At 37.9% G+C, this 14,182-nt stretch overlaps 1 protein-coding gene across 1 annotated transcript in view; it reads left to right on the top strand.

The window, feature by feature from the left end:
* Rab38 (RAB38, member RAS oncogene family) overlaps positions 1-14,182 on the top strand; it is a 59,002-nt gene that overhangs the window by 14,172 nt on the left and 30,648 nt on the right. The window contains exon 2 of the mRNA XM_059253222.1: positions 8,937-9,217. Within this exon, the coding sequence (XP_059109205.1) occupies positions 8,937-9,217 (281 nt within the window). The remainder of the gene's footprint in view (positions 1-8,936; positions 9,218-14,182) is intronic.

Below are 14,182 nucleotides of genomic sequence, written 5' to 3'. Positions count from 1 at the left end.
TAGGACAGGAATAGGTATTCTATAGATATTTCAGATTTCTTAAAAATGCTACCAGATTGAAACTGTTGGAAGACCTGTGTTGGTACAGTTAAACTCACACTTACTTATATTTATATCTTGGTATCGAGAAAGTGATGAGGGACAGTAAAAGACCTACCAAGGATCCAGGTGATGGTCTACATGGCTCTGCTGAGCAGTGGCGATTTTGATGGATAGGAGGTGACAGAGTTAAGAGCCACTTCACAAATGGAATTTGGGATGGGTAATAGAGACTCTGTGGATGGGAAAATAAAGTGTGTTGGAAGATAGCCTGACAGTTCATTGTGGGTGGTTGTTGTGTAAGTGACGCCATGAATCAGAGGGACAAACAGGGCTGGTGGGAGAGGAGCAGCTGTGCACCTGCTGGGTCAGTTGCTTGTCTCCTTTCTCTGATAAAATACCTGATCGAAGCGACTTAAGGATGGGTTCATTTGCATCCACTTCCATGACATAGAGTTCACCTTGGCATGTGTGGTGGCAGGAGCCGGAGGTGGCTGGTCACATGGCAGTCACACTCAGGAATCAAAAAACAGTAAATATCAGGATTCAGCTCACTTTCTCCTTCTCCTTTTTAGACTAGGACCCTACCTCTTGTTATGGTGCTGTCCTCAGTTAATTTTTTTTTTCCTGAACCTCATCCAGATAATCCTTCATAGGCAAGCCTAGATACTTATATTGTGGGCAATTCTAGTTCCTGTGAACTTAATCATAATGGCTCTTACAGTTGCCAGATTGCCAGAAACAGTGAGAAATGTAGTTTACAATAAAGAGTGAGAAAACTGAGACCCATTATGGTGAACAGACTAATCTGAAGTCACAGACTGGTGGCTTAGGGTCAGTTGGCTAAAAGCATCTGCTTAGTTTTGGTGAGTCTCTGTACTTTCTCAGTTCAGCCCTCCTCATCTGGAAAGTGTCTATAAGAATATGAAGACCATTTTGTGCAGATGGAACGCACTCAGTAAACAAAAGTAGACTAAGCAGTCAGCAGTCAAAATTTCTTTACTGTGTTAAAAACTTAATAGAAATATGATGCAAAGCTCTAAAAACAGTTTTGGATCAGAGTTTAAGACAAAATGTTATTACAGGTGCTTAAGAAGAGACAAAAAAGTAAACAAAATTCTATTACCTCTAACTTGTCTACTAGTGGTTGCTGGAGGCAGGGACTAATAAAGGGTGTATTTTTATTTTATGAGCCCAAACCTTTATTTACATTGAATCACAAAAGTAGGTACACATCACTTTTCTTAGGAAGAATAAAATACTGAAAATGCAATGTATTTAGGGAAAATGCATGTCAGCATAACCTCAAAAAATACTTTAGATAAATTTTGAAAACAAGATGATGTAATGGTAAAATTCAATATGAAGTAATGAATGCTTTGTAGATTATAACCTTCTATACTTCTGTATAGGTTTTATGCCTGTTTAGGAGACTCACTGCTTGGTTGTTCCTAGTGAGAACATCTAGGGTACTAATTGTTACAGTCAACTTGAAAGAAGCCTAGAGCCACCTGGGAAGAGGGAACTTCAATTGTAAATTGATGTAGGAGGGCCTAGCCTACTGTGGGCAGTACTGCCTGATCTGCAGGCAAGTAGGCCCCGACTTTAAAAATGCTAGCAGATTCCGAGCCTTAAAGCAAGCTGGTAAGCAGCATTTCTCAGTGATCTCTGCTTCAGTTACTGATTCCAGATTCCTGCCTTGACTCACTTCCTTGACTTCCTTTGAAGATGAATCTAAAACGAAATAAACCCTTTTCATCTGGTTGATTTGGTTAGTATTTTATCACAGCAACAGAAAACAAACAAGAACACTCATTATTAAGTAAAAATACCATTAAATACACATTATGGTTGTGACATTTGTGTATATTTTTACCTGAGCTTGTGACACCAAGGAAACCATTTCAGGCTGTTAGAAAACAGAGCCAAGGTTTGACTAAATCTTAGAAAAGAGAGCAGCTGGGGGACCTTAACGATCAGCCCTATCTAGATTCAGAGAGAAACATTTGTTTAAAATTATCTTGGTTTAAGACCACTAGTGATAAAATTAAGGCTCGTGTCTTTTGACTCCTTAAAGAAACGTGTTTACAATTTCACATCCCTCAAAGCATGGAGCAGAATCATGAGCCATATCCATATTACGATGGAGTGTGTGTGTTCAGAGGGTATACGGAAAGTGTTCCACCTGGTGAAGTAGGCTTTCAGCAGAAAAGCCAAGTATGACTCTCCTTGTTTAAGAAACTTCTCGTGTCCAGAAGCCCTACGTATTAGTGGCACAGAGTTAAGTAGCTGTCCAGTAAATGTGTGTTGAGTGCGTAGTGTTACACAGAGATGGGTTTTGAATTATAGTCTTTGTTTTGTTTTAAAGTAAATTTGCTTAGGATAGATGGGACAAGCTTCTGTTCTACCTACAAGTAGGCACTCGCGGAGGCTCACATGATTCTCACGTTTAACAAGAAGTAGCAGAGAGGGCTGTCAGCTGACAGAGGAAGGATAAGATGTGAGAGCCAGAACTGCTCCGGTCTGCCTGTGACCCCTTCTTGGAATGTCAAAAATACAAACTTTCCCAGTGGGTTGGCCCAGTGACCTCCACATACAAAGATCTTTTCTGTCTAGAAATGTCGCCTTCTACTTGTTTCTGATCCATTCACTCACACACTTTCTTACACTCATTGTCCTTTTAAAATACCAGTCAGGATAAGATACCATATGTTGCTTTTTGCATAGTATGAATATGATCCTCGTCCATATGTTGAAGTTTAAAATCTTCATTCTTGGGAGCCATGTATTTTGCAAACCCCTGGACAAGCAGATTGTTGAATAACCCATGACTGCCCTTCATCTGGTTAGATCTCTAGAGAGATCATAAGACATCCTTAACAAGCCTAGAGGCCCTCAGAGTTCTGAATGATCACAGAAGGCTTTTTTCCCTTTTGTTCTGAAATGTCATACCCCACCCCGAACAGTATCAAAGGAGATCATTATTTGTATCATGCATTAAAAAAGAAAAAAAAAAGAGAGGTCATTTGGGAAAAAGGGAAGTTCATCCGAGGGTTGTGTGTCATATGAAAAATGTTTTACCCTTCTCCTTCATTGACTGAATGACTATGAAAACAGCTTCAGATTTCTTTGTGGTGCAACTGATGTAAGAACTATCAGATTGTCAAGTGCAGATCCTGATGAAATGCTGTTTTCCAGCACACATTCATGAGCAGTTGCTCAGATACTAAGGCAAGAGCCGTCGAGTTCTATCGGTTCCCATAACGTGCTTAGGAAAGCATCCTTTCTTTAATACTAGTGTGAAAACAATCTACAAAACATTCATTACTTCGAATTAAAATTCACCAGCACAAATTCTTGTGTTCTAAATTTACCTAAAGTATTTTTGAGGTTGTGTTGACATTCATTTTCCTAAATACATTGTATTTCAATATTTTATTCTATCTAAGAAAACTGATGCATACCTATTTTTGTTCTGGTTTATATAATTTTATGATCCATTGTAAATAAAGGTTTGGGGCTTATAAAATAAAAATCCATCCATCGTTAGTCTCTGCCTACAGAAATCACTAGTGGACATAATTAAAGGTAATAGGATTTTTCTCACTTTTTGTCTCTGCTGAAGTACCTATAATAGTGTTTTGCCTTAAATTCTGATCCAGAACACTGTTTATAGGACCTATATCATATTTCTATTATGTTTTGGAAAGAAATTTTGACTGTTGGGTGCTTAGTCTATGTTAATGCATTCCATCTGCACAAAACTGGTCTTCAAAGTCTTAGAGACACTTTCCAGATGAGGAGGGCTTAATTGAGAAAGCATAAGAAACTTGCCAGTACTCATTAGGAAGATTTTCAGAGCAAAACTGATTCTGGCCAACTGCAACTAATTCCCAAACCAATCTATTCTTTAAAAGAAAATGATTTTCTTCAATACCAGGCTTATTTCTTTGTCTAATGGGTTGCAGACTCCTTAATGGAGAGACTGTTTGGTTCACTGTTATATTGTGAAGACACAGACTGGCACAGATTCTAAAGATCCCCAGCAAGTATCTGTAAAATTGGATTGAGTTGGCTGTTTCTGGAACATAAATCTGGAGTCAAGTTAGCTCAAGAGTGTGGTTTAGAAGCTGAAAGTACTTGATGTTGGTGGATAACATGGCTTTGGAATCAGGCAGCTGAGGTTTGAATTCTGACTTTGCAAACTCACCATCTGTTTTAATTGAGCAAACTACACAGACGTTCCAATTCTCAATTTTCTCATTTTAAACTATGGATAATGGTTGGGAACATAGCCCTGTGGTAGAGTTGCTTACCTAACACTCCTAATATAGATTTGATCCTAATCTCCATAACATGAATAATGATAAGAAACTAAACAGTGAAGATAATAATTATACTTTCATGGTCATTTGTATAAATTATATTTTTGATGAGCAGTAAACATATAGAGTATACTAACTAGTTTTATTACCTTTGATGGAAATTGATTTTGGATGTTTCCTTATAATACTACATACTTTAATTGTTCATCTGTCTTTCCACTAAAATATAAACTCCCAAGAACAGAGATTTTTAACATCATTGCATGTCAAGTATTCAGAGCACCGTAGCTCAGTACAATGACCTGTGTTGATTCAAATATTCTGTATTGTCATCATATAATGTAGCAGCCACTAAATATAGTGGTTATTTAAAAAATTTGCTCTCTTTAATAAATTTAAAAAAAAAATGAATACATAAAGCCGGGCGGTGGTGGCGCATGCCTTTAATCCCAGCACTCGGGAGGCAGAGCCAGGCCTATCTTTGTGAGTTTGAGGCCAGCCTGGTCTACAGAGCGAGATCCAGGAAAGGTGCAAAGCTACATAGAGAAATCCTGTCTCGAAAAACCAAAAAAAAAAAAAAAAAAAAAAAAAAAAAAGAGTATATAAAGTAATGGACTTTATTATTGATTTTAGCTGAATGTTGTTTTTAATCTATCAGTTGGTCTATATCTTTTCGATTGATGAGTTGAGTCTGTTTGCATTTCAGGTTGTTGCTGAGAGGGATTTGATATTCTCATGCTTTTCTTTGGCTGTTGGTTCTTCCTCCCTTCTGTTCATTTTGGGGTTTTCTGCTTTACTGTGTTGTACATGATTGATCCCTGACCAATTCTCCATCTTTTATCTATTCCCAAAACAAATTGTATTATTTCCTGTGTGCTCACTGATGAATCTGCTTCTTCTTTCACTGTGTAGTTTCCCTTTTTAACCTCGTTTGCGCTATTGGCCTGATTGTCTTAAGTAACTTAATTTGTTCTTATCTTGAAATGGTTTTTAATTGTCTGTCAATTTTAAGAGATGACTTTCTTGTGAATAGCAATTTTTTTTTTTACTTTGGGGGCTTAAAACATAGCATTTCATGCTTACATGGCTTTTCTTTTTAATAATTCAAACTATATTGTAAAGCACTTGCAAGTAAAACACAGTATGCAATGAGATTAGTAAGGCTCAAAATCTATAAGCCTCAATGAACATATCAGAATAATATTAGAATAGCAATTCTGAAGTGATAAAGCTTCACACTGGGTTTGAAGGTTGCTAATATGAGAGCTGATGTTATTCTGATATATTTGTCCATGTAATGAGTTGACATGTTTAACTTTCAGCTTTCAATGTTCTTTTGGGTTTTGTTTTTTGGTAACTTTGACATTTCAACAGGTATATTGTGGTGGATTCTTCTCTAGTCATATCTATTTGAAGGTTCTAAATGCCTCTTATGTTTAAATATCTCTCTAGGTATGGGAAAATTTCTCTTATAATTTAATATATTTTCTATTCCACTAGGCTTTACCAGATCCATTTTGTACCTCATGGATTCTTAGATTCTGTATCTTGAACACATACAATAGTTCTTGGGAGTTTTGATTATGTTCATTAATTTCATCTTTACATAAGTGAATTTGTTATTTTCCCAGCTCTGTCCTTTGTTCCTGAATAGAATCTTCTGCTTGGGATTCTCTGTTGAACATACTTCTCACTGTTCTTTATTTGATTGATTTTGTTCTTTAATTTCTAAAATTTCTGTTTGATTCTCTTTTTGGAGTTTCAATACCCTTTCTGAAATTGTTCTCCAAGTACTTGATATTTGAATTTCTTCTCCAAGTTACTGTTTTATCTACTTTAGTATCTTTGTTGTCCAGGTTCCGATTTCCTTACTTCATTCATATGCTTTTTTGAGCTTTCGTTGCAGTCTCTGATCTTTTTTTTTTTTTAAACATAGGACTCTGAGCTCTTTCTCTAGCATTTTTTGAATCTCATTATCTTTGGTTTCTAGTATTGAAGAGTTGGGAGCTTGTGGAAATGTCAGAGTGGATTGTTTCATACATTTGTACTTCACACTTCTGTTAAATTAGAGGTATTCTCAGCTTCTATTTTTTCCTATTTTTTCTATTGTTTTTTATTTTTATTTTTTATGTTCATTCCCTGGTGAGCTGTCTTTACTTAGGTTTATGTTCTAGAATGTTGTTTAGAGGGGGAACCAACCACAGCCTCAGATTTAATAGTAATCTCAATCTTAATGTTCGGAAGAAGATAATTTGTTCTCTTGCTTAAGTTCTGACAGAGTTTAGAAATAGGGCTTCTAGGGTACTTGTTAAAGGACTATATTTTGTAACGCCTTTAGAGGTAAGGGTATCAATATTTATGAGTGAGGTGAAGAGAGGATGTGGAAGAGGGAAAGATAGAATAATAAGAAGGAAATTATATGAAATAAAATTGTGAGAATTACCAGAGAAAATATTTTAGAGTAGGTATAGAGAAAGGAAGGACAGTTATAAAAGCTTTAAAAAAAACCCTGAGATCCAAGTTAAAACATAATAACAAAACAATTAATTTATAAAAGTGTAAATAATGATGATGATGATGATGATAATAGCTTTTCAGTGAAATAGAAGAAGGCGTTATGAGTGTTACTTGGGAAGATATGGTTTTTTCTTCACTTTGTATTGTCCTTTTTTTTTTTTTTTTTTTGGTTTTTCTAGACAGGGTTTCTCTGTGTAGCTTTGTGCCTTTCCTGGAACTCACTTGGTAGCCCAGGCTGGCCTCAAACTCACAGAGATCCGCCCAGCTCTGCCTCCCGAGTGCTGGGATTAAAGGCGTGCGCCACCACCGCCCGGCTGTATTGTCTTTTAAACCAGTCTTCATAGGTGGGTAGGGGAGATTTATAGTGTCAATAATTCAAACAAGTTACGTCAGTTTGTCCTTGCAAGTGAGAAAAAAATGTATAGCTGAAGTCCACTTTCTGCCAGAATTTGCAGTCTGTGATATCTGCTGCCACATTACAACTTTGTCTCTGGTGTTTTGAAGATCATTCTTTTTGTCAGAACTTTCTGTGATTGAGATTGTGAAGGAGTTTGGGAGACCTGCCCCTTGCTTACCTTTTATGGAGGCTATCTGAATACCGTACCAAGTTTTCTAGCTTATCTAGGCAGTGGCAGGAGTGTAGGTTGAGGCCTCTTGAGAAGTTTCAACTTCAGGTTCACACTCCTGATGCTCTCTTCAGCCTGTTCTGCTTGAAGCTTTGTTGCACCCATCAGGACACTGCACTAAGTTCCACTCCCAAGGTCCTTTGAGCTTTAGTTCATTCAGGCAGAGAGCAGGAGTGGGTGTGAGAGTGCTGGGCTCCTCTCAGCTTTACACACCTCTGCCACACTTCCTCCACCTCCCCAGCTGGCTGTACTCGGGCCACCTTTCCCTGAATTGTATGTCCACCCTCTAGTTTCTGAAATCTGGACTGTCTCTCTCTACCTCTTACATTGTTGGTTGCCTGTGAACCCTCTTCCCAGGTAGCTACAGTTGAATTTGCCAGGGTACATACAGACAGTGTGGCTTGGCTGGAGTGTTGGCTGCTTTGTGGGCAAAAATCAACCAAAGTATATTTCTGTTTTCCATAGCTCTTTCTCTTATAGGAAAAGGATCTATTGCTTTTTATAGTAACTTTTTTTTTCATCCAATCTCACAGACACAGCTTCTTGTTTTGTTTTTTGTTTGTTTGTTTTTTGTGTGTTTTTTGTTTTTGTTTTTGTTGTTGTTGTTGTTGCTTTGAGACAGGGTTTATCTGTGTAACAGCTCTGGCTGTCCTGGAACTGCTTTGTGACAAGGCTGGCCTCAAGCTCATAAAGATATGCCTGCCTATGCTTCCCTAGAGTGCTGGGATTAAAGGTGTGAGCCACCAGCAACTGGCTCAGACACAGCTTCTAATCTGTCATCTTATCCTGAACTTCAAAGAAGACTTCATGTAGTTACTAAATATTTGAAATGTAGCTAACTACTGTGACTCGTAGACTGAATTTCGAATTTTATTCAGTAGTAATAAATTTAATGTAAATAATCACATACACCTATCAAGATACTATATAAGCAGAGCTCTAGAATATTACACACTACACAATACTTTCTCAATAAATATTTCATAATTTTCACAGTTATTTACTTATTTTGTACGCATGTGTTTGAACACACAAACACACACATACAAATACACACGCACACATACTATAACACACTGGTGGAGGTCAGAGGATAAGCTGTAGGAGAAGTTTGTCTTCTCCATTTCACATGTAGGGTCTGGGGACTGAATGCATGCCTAGGGCTAAGCAGCAAGAGCTTTTAACTGCTGAGCCATCTCACAGACCCAGTATACAAAACCCCATTTTTTTTTTAATGAAAGATTCCCTTCTGGCTGTAAAGATTAAATAACGCAGCTACATAACTATATATTTATCCACTCCAAATTAGCGATAGAACTCTCTATTGCATCATCTTCTCATTTTGAAGGCCCCATGAGTCTCTAGTGTAGTGTGTAATTATGATTCCAATTTTAAAAACTCTCTGAATTCTGTTTCTTTTTGGTGATAGGTCAAGAAAGATTTGGAAACATGACAAGAGTCTATTACCGAGAAGCGATGGGAGCATTTATTGTCTTCGATGTCACCAGGCCAGCCACATTTGAAGCAGTGGCAAAGTGGAAAAATGATTTGGACTCAAAGTTAACTCTCCCTAATGGTAAGCCAGTGTCAGTGGTTTTATTGGCCAACAAATGTGACCAGGGGAAGGATGTGCTTGTGAACAATGGACTCAAGATGGACCAGTTCTGCAAGGAGCATGGTTTCGTAGGATGGTTTGAAACTTCAGCCAAGGTAAGGCCACATTAAACAATAAGTCTAATAGACTAAGATTCACAAAGAACCTGGCACATAACCATTATCATTATCATAGATTACTGTGATATTTCTGCCCAATGATATAGTTTGCAAATTGCTTTATGCTCTGTCTCATAGCAAGGTAATGAGTGGGTGGGAATGAAATTATTACCTATTATTTAAAATGATTATGACTAAGGAAGGAAAACCACTTGTACATGGCCACACTGGTAATAGTTTATAAACGTCCACAACTTTTGTGAGATAGCTATACACTGGTGTGTTTCACAAGCATTCTTGTACTGTGCACAACTCTTGTGAGCTCACTATATACCAGGTGTGTTTCACAAGCGTTCTTGTGCTTAGTCTTTATAAGATCCTACAATTTCATAGGAAATGAAAGAAATGGATGTGACATTCTGTGTCATCGTCTTATTCTTAAATTCACACTGTGACTGTTAAATCCATTCACCTGCATGTCAGGAGTTACACTTTGTCATATGAATGAAGTAATGACAATAATATAGGACCACCATATTGGGAATACTAAAATGATAGGGTAAGAAAGTGTGGAGTACATAGCATAGCTTGGTACTTCTGATTCTCCTGGGAGACTGGGAAGTACCAGGAAGTGGGAGCCTATGCAAGGCTGCAAGACAAGATCCTTTGTGGTACAAAAAGGCATTACACTTAAAATTGGGCCTTTCGCTGATCTCTGATTTGTTAGTACAAGTTTTCTTTTCTATGCTCACTCTCAGCTCCCTTTTTGGTTTATATTTTAAATCTCAATCTTAAAAGAAAGTATCTTTGAACATAAATTTATTTCATTCATTTTACTTTTAATTGGCATATAATATAACACAAGTTTATGACACGCACTGTACTGCCTTGACTCATTTATTCATTGAATAATAGTCAATGTAGGACACTTAGCATATTCATCACCTTAGCTTGTTATAGTTTTCTGTGTGAATTTAAATATATCTTTTAGATTATTAGGATTTCAATCTGTATACTTTTTGTCATGGCTGTTCTACTTTTGTTAGTGTAAAATATTTAGATATTTGTGAAGCCCAAGCATTTGATACTTGTTTGGGATTCAGGTGTGCATAAGACAGGTATTGTCTCTACTTATGGAGTTCATATGTAGTTTTCATTATAGACATTTGTACATGTCCCCAGAAAATTGTGTGTGAAATTTCTTCAATAGCTATCATTTAAAGTGGGTTGGGGGGTGCTCTATTACATAGTACACTGACTATAAATATAATAATTATTGTATATCTTAAATATAGCTATATATGTTAAAATAGGGAGAATAATACGTTTCATTAAACAGGTTTACTTTGATTTCAACCTAACCTGGATTCCTATGGGAAAATGACCTTGCTCAAGATCAGTGGCTACAGGGATAGAAAAGAAAAAGTTTGTTTGAGAGTATCCCTGAAGTGTAAACCCAGCAGGATTAAGTTGCCCCTTAACTCACAAAATGAGAAAAAGGGGAAGGGAATTGGTGGTCTCTGATGGGATCCTACCTGAAACAGTGTCTGTTATAGTGATTTCCAGGACACTCTTATTACTTGGCCCACCTATGTGCTGCCTCGGAGCTTTCCTGTGTGTAGAGGTCATTGTCCCCGGTTCCCAGTGTTGTCTTTTTAAAAAGGCTCTCCTGTTCTAGAGCACGTCTCCAGTTCTTTTAGTCCTTAGTTGCCCGTTTCTTATTATTCTTCCCTTGGTTCTTAATTAACTTACAGAAGTTTCACAACTACAGTCTTGCCCTGGATGTTAGCCTGGATTTTCTTTTTTATTTCAAAATATAAGCTAATTCACTCGCTCTTTTTCCCAAGTCACACACTCTACCTTCATATCTTCTGCATTTTCCTTTCGTCCTTCCTTCTTTCTTTCCTTCCTTCCTTCTTTCCTTCCTTCCTTTCTTTCTTTTTCTTTCTTTTTTAAACTCTTCAGCTAGGCATAAGGAGACATAGGGTTCTGGATTACTTTTCATAGCTATGGGTAAACTGGACCAAATGATTTCTATGGAGAAGTGGTCTTTTATTACTCTTTCATTGCATTAAAAACCATCAAGTATTTCTTACTTACCAGTTACGAGTTCTGTGAGTGAAACTGCAAAAGTTTGTAAAAACAGACACAATTTTGTCTTCATAGAGAGCCATAGCACAGCATAAGTAAAATCTATAGTGTGCTGAATAGTGATTGACAACTAATAAGAAGAAAGAGAGGAGGCTATGAGCTATGGGGAGGGTTGGAATTACTTTGGGGCCTAAGAACTTCCTTCACTTTGTTTTCCTCACTTCACTCTGACGTTCTTGGTTCATTCACTGCAGTGCCAAACCGTATATGTTTGAGAATACTATGCTCATTAACTTAAGGTCTGGCTGACCCTCCCACTTAAGTACTGCGTTTCTAATCCTTCAAGTTCCCACTAGTGTTAAGTCTGAAGAGAGGCTGTGGACAAGTGTGGGAGAGCAGGGCATGGAATTTCACAGCAACATGTTGACAAGAGTACAAGACCTTGTGGTGAACCACGAATCCACATTGTACTTCCCTCTTCTCTGTAAGCAATGCAGTTGGAGTTGCCCTTCTGAGTGTCCTCAAGCAAACGGCTGGCTGACACTGGGCTAACTTTCCCCAGCAGTATTAGGAACCTCTGAAATAATATGCATCATGGGCATAGTGAAGTGCCAAGCTGCTCACAGATCTGAGATAAAGGTCTGCTCACTTTTGAGTACAGCATTGCACCCTTTATGAAGCTGAGCCTCAGGTTAGACTGCTGTTGGTTCCTGAGATGGCAGCATTTGGGAACAGCAAACAGTTCCTTCTTTGATTGCATTTGGGGTCAGGGGACATGTCGAGTAGAAAGCGTTTTTATAAAGGAGATCTTTAAACAGTTAAAGATCTCTTGCATGACATCATAATCAGCTGGCGATGAACATCTGATTTCCATTCTTCTCCTTTTACATCTCCAAAACTACTAATGAGCCAAAGCCACACGCTCTGGCTTACCCTCATGGACACTTCCTGTTAGAGATCCTGTGGAAAGCAGCAGCAGCAGCCTTGCCCTTTCTTAAATGAAACTAGAGCTTGTGATTGAAACCACTGTCTGCCCTGCTGCTGACTCCATCGCTGAGTAGGACTTCCTGTCTTAGCCTTCCATTTTCTGTAGCAACTTTGTGTGAGAGCCTTTGTACCTGTTATTATTGCTGGAACAATATGGTAGCCCCTGGCTGACTAACAAATTTTAAGATGAAAACAATATATATCTTTATTGTGGTACATCTAATCTTTAGATTATCTCTTTTTATACTAAATTCAAAGGAAAGAAAAATGATCTTTACTAAATCAGATTTTCTGTGCAGCCTGCCTGAATGAATGCTCCCTGTGGATTCTCTAGGTAGCATGTGATTGTTTGCTCAAATGTCTCAGTTTCCCCCAAACATTCCTGGTTTATGCTTGCTATTTTAAAATAATTATTAAAATTTCCTACACTTATATGTGTACATTGCTCAGGCGCCCAGTCTACCTTACTCTTTGAATTTACTCTAACAATGAATGTTTTATGCTTTCCTGTGGTCATAGATAATCTTCTTAATGTGCTTTCATACTAAAAGTTTGGGGTCCTGCCATCTGGGCTCATCTCAAGTGTTGACTGAACCCTACTACCTGCTAACAGGTTCACCTGGTGCATTACTGGTGCCTTTTATCTGAGTCTTCCCTCTTACAGCTTTGGGATTTGCTTTCTCTCCACCTTCTGAAGCTGTTGTAATCATTGTGAAAATGTATTTGGATTTCTCAGATGCATTAAATCTGATTCCACTGTATCATATACACACAGACACACACACAGGCACACACAGACACACACACACACACACACACACACACACACACACACACTCCTACTGATTGTTACCATAGCCCAGCAGCTAGTCTGGTTTTTACTTTCTGTGTTTGGCTCTGAGGCACACAGAGCTGCAGTCTGGTGAGAGAAGTCCTCCTGTATCTTAGTCCCCCGCCCCCCGACCCCCCCACCCCCACCTGCCACTCACTTCCTATTGCTCTTCAAGTGTAGTGCTTCAGGTGCAGTTGTGTTCACAAGTAGGACATTATGTGCCGACAGTGTAGCCGGAAATAATGAAGCATGTTGTACCTGTGTAGTACTGAGATGAGTCAAATCCACAGAGGAAAACCTACAGTGTCTTCATTCTTGTTTTCCTTTAGCTCAAGCCCCATTTCCAACAAATTTCCTCAACTATTTCTATTCTGTGTATAGTGACTCTCTAGACCCACATCTCCAAGAGTGCTCTAGGATCAATAGGTACATTGGGAAGCAACTATTTTAAATTAAATCTCCCAAATTTGGCTTAAAAGTAAATATGCCTGTGGATGCCTTCTGCTCAGAGAATGAATGTGCTTGACTATACACCTTCTGAGATGGTGTGACTTATTGTAGTAGAAGAGTGGACATTTTACACTGCAGCGGTTTTTGGAATTTTAGTAAGTGCTAAACATATTTATTATCTTTAGGGATTTTTTTTAGCTCACCTATGCAAAAAAAATCTATAAATCTTTTGTTTTGTTTTGTTTTGTTTTGCTTTCCTTCCTTCCTTCCTTTTTTCTTTGTTTGTTTGTTTGTTTGTTTGTTTGTTTGTTTCTTTCTTTCTTTCTTTCTTTCTTTCTTTCTTTCTTTCTTTCTTTCTTTTCTTTCACTTTTGAGACAAGTCTTGCACATCCTAGGCTGGCCTCAAACTCACTGTGTAGCCAAGGCTGACTTTATAGTGTTGATCTTTCTGCCACCACATTCTAAGCCCTGGGATTCCAAGCATGTGCCCACAGATTTCATGAGGTGATACAAATTGAACTGAACTCTAAGCTTTGCATAGTCTTGACAAGCACACTTTAATATGCTATTTATAATAGTTTTATTACTTTTATCTGTTTTGG

The sequence above is a fragment of the Peromyscus eremicus genome, chromosome 1 (genome assembly GCF_949786415.1).
Source record: "Peromyscus eremicus chromosome 1, PerEre_H2_v1, whole genome shotgun sequence".
Taxonomy (NCBI): Eukaryota; Metazoa; Chordata; class Mammalia; order Rodentia; family Cricetidae; genus Peromyscus; species Peromyscus eremicus.
The sequence above is the reverse complement of the archived record's forward strand: the minus strand, read 5'-3'. Positions and strand labels throughout refer to the sequence as shown.